General features: G+C 45.7%; 1 protein-coding gene across 1 annotated transcript in view; it reads left to right on the top strand.

Annotated features, from left to right (window-relative positions):
• zmiz1a (zinc finger, MIZ-type containing 1a) overlaps positions 1-2,134 on the top strand; it is a gene marked incomplete at its 5' end in the record, with an annotated part of 9,493 nt that extends 7,359 nt beyond the window's left edge. The window contains 3 exon segments of the mRNA XM_014005103.1: positions 1-114; positions 533-820; positions 2,007-2,134. Of these exon segments, the coding sequence (XP_013860557.1) occupies positions 1-114; positions 533-820; positions 2,007-2,114 (510 nt within the window).
• Positions 2,135-2,140: the final 6 nt, after the last annotated feature.

The following is a 2,140-nucleotide window of genomic DNA, read 5'->3' as shown; positions in this document are numbered from 1 at the left end:
GGAGGAGGTCCTATAAATGATTTCATTCACGGTCCTCAGCTCTCCCACCCCCCTGAAGGACCTGGTGGTCTTCTCTCCCAGGACAAGCCCCTCAGTCACAGCATGAATGATGCAGTAAGTAGAGGGAACTCACCGTAACAAACGGTTATGGCTCAGTTCAAGTTTGAGACTCTGCTTGTTCCGACATGTAGCTTTGCTGCTTCGTTACTGCTGAAGCTTTGTGTTGTTACCGAGTTAGAAGAAGAGAGTTCTCAGACGACGTGTGTCGAACTGAAACTGCAGATCTGTTGTGTGAACACGCACAGCTTGTGCCTCCAGCCAGCATGTGTGCTGAGTCACGCTCACATGCTTACATCACTATAAACTGTCGCAGCTGCACGTCTGCTGATCGCAGCTTCCATTAAGAAGTTCCATATTATTCACACTGCCCCCACCCCCTAACACACTCTCCTCTCTGTCTCACACCATAACCTTTTTCCCGCCCCCCTTTTTTTTCACTCTCTCGCTTTCTGTTTGCGTCTCGCACCTGCAGATGTCCCATTCAGATCAGTCCCATAACTCCATGCAGCAGAGCTTGCATGCGTCTCCGCACCCCGGCAGCCAATCGGGGCCGCCCTTGCATCACAGCGGCCAATCAGGGCAGCCCTTGCATCACAGCGGGCAGTCATCGCAGCCGCCTCGCCAGCCGCAGCCTCAGCCGCAGCCTCAGCCGCAGCATCCCGGGCAGAACAGTCACCCCCACAGCGATCTGAGCTTTAACCCCTCCTCGGACGGGCCGATGGGTCAGGGAGCCCAGGATATGCCCGAACCGTCCCTGGATGTAAGTGTGTCCGCTTCGGATGCTCTAAGCTACCTGTTAACTCGCTAACACTGTCTGCTGATGCTGCTCTCATCTCTCTGCTGTGTGCTCTGATTACTGTTGACATTTGCTTCTGAGGAGCTGTAGCACTTTGTGGTAGACAGACTGATCGGCTGGCCGATTCGTTACAACAATTATTGCCTTTTTTTTTATAATTCGTATGGAGCCCAGCTGAGCTTACTAAACTGATTAAAAGGCAGAGAAATTTGTGGGCAGAAAGTGTCAATATCTTCTTTTTCTCTTGTCAAAATGACAGTATATTTATATATTTATCAAAGAAAACAAGAAGATTTTATTTCTTATCTTTAGGAAACTTGAAATTCTAATTAGTACGATTGGATTTTGACAGAAAATATTGGTAACATTATGCTTGTAGTTAAAAAAAAATGAAAATCTAAATCAAAGACAATCACTATTTTATTTAAAGTATTTATACAGGGGAAGTCCAAAGGCACAGGACACCCTTTTCACAAACAAAAGGGAAAAAGACATACTGTCTCTGAAGAGAAACTTGATCCAATATGGTGGCTTTCAAGATGGCGCCATGTTCTGGACATAACCTAAAAGAGAGACCCCCTCCCCCTTTACTTGCTGGGGTATTCAGATATGTCAATTACTCCTTTCTTTCAGAAATGAAAGGTTGTCCTGTGACTTTTGAATCGCCCTGTATTATTAGGGCTGTCCAACTAAAGTACTCAGGAGGCCACAGTTACTGGGCGGTGTTGTTGCTAATTAATGGTAGGTGAAACACTGCAGTATGTAACAGAACAAGTATTATCTTTTACCTTTTAAATTGGTTTATTTTGTTGCATTGAATCGTACATTTAAAATTTACAATTGATTTAAAATATATTTTATATTAAATTCAGTAAAAACAACATAATTTTCAAAAATTGGGGGGCCTCATTGACGAACCGGACAGAAGTGATCCCACGGGCCACCAGTTGAATAGCCCTGATATATAATGTTTATAATGTGTGGCTGAAAACTGACAAAACCAATACGATTCACAAGTCATCCATCAGCTGCCTTCTTTTCTGAACATCAGCATCAGAATTAACCTCTGAAAATGCTAATGGCTCGACCTGCTCCGGCTTCAGGTTCTCTGATCCGTTCCTGTTTTTTTGTTTCTCCACCTCGTCCACAGCTGCTTCCAGAGCTGGCCAATCCAGAAGAGCTCCTCTCATACTTGGACCCTCCCGACCTCCCCGCCAACAGCAACGACGACCTGCTCTCCCTTTTTGAGAACAACTAGTCCTTCCTGATCCCTCCGCCCCACCC

The sequence above is a fragment of the Austrofundulus limnaeus genome, unplaced genomic scaffold (genome assembly GCF_001266775.1).
Source record: "Austrofundulus limnaeus strain Quisiro unplaced genomic scaffold, Austrofundulus_limnaeus-1.0 Scaffold28, whole genome shotgun sequence".
Taxonomy (NCBI): domain Eukaryota; kingdom Metazoa; phylum Chordata; class Actinopteri; order Cyprinodontiformes; family Rivulidae; genus Austrofundulus; species Austrofundulus limnaeus.
Note: the sequence above shows the minus strand (reverse complement) of the source record. Positions and strands in the feature narration are given on the sequence as shown.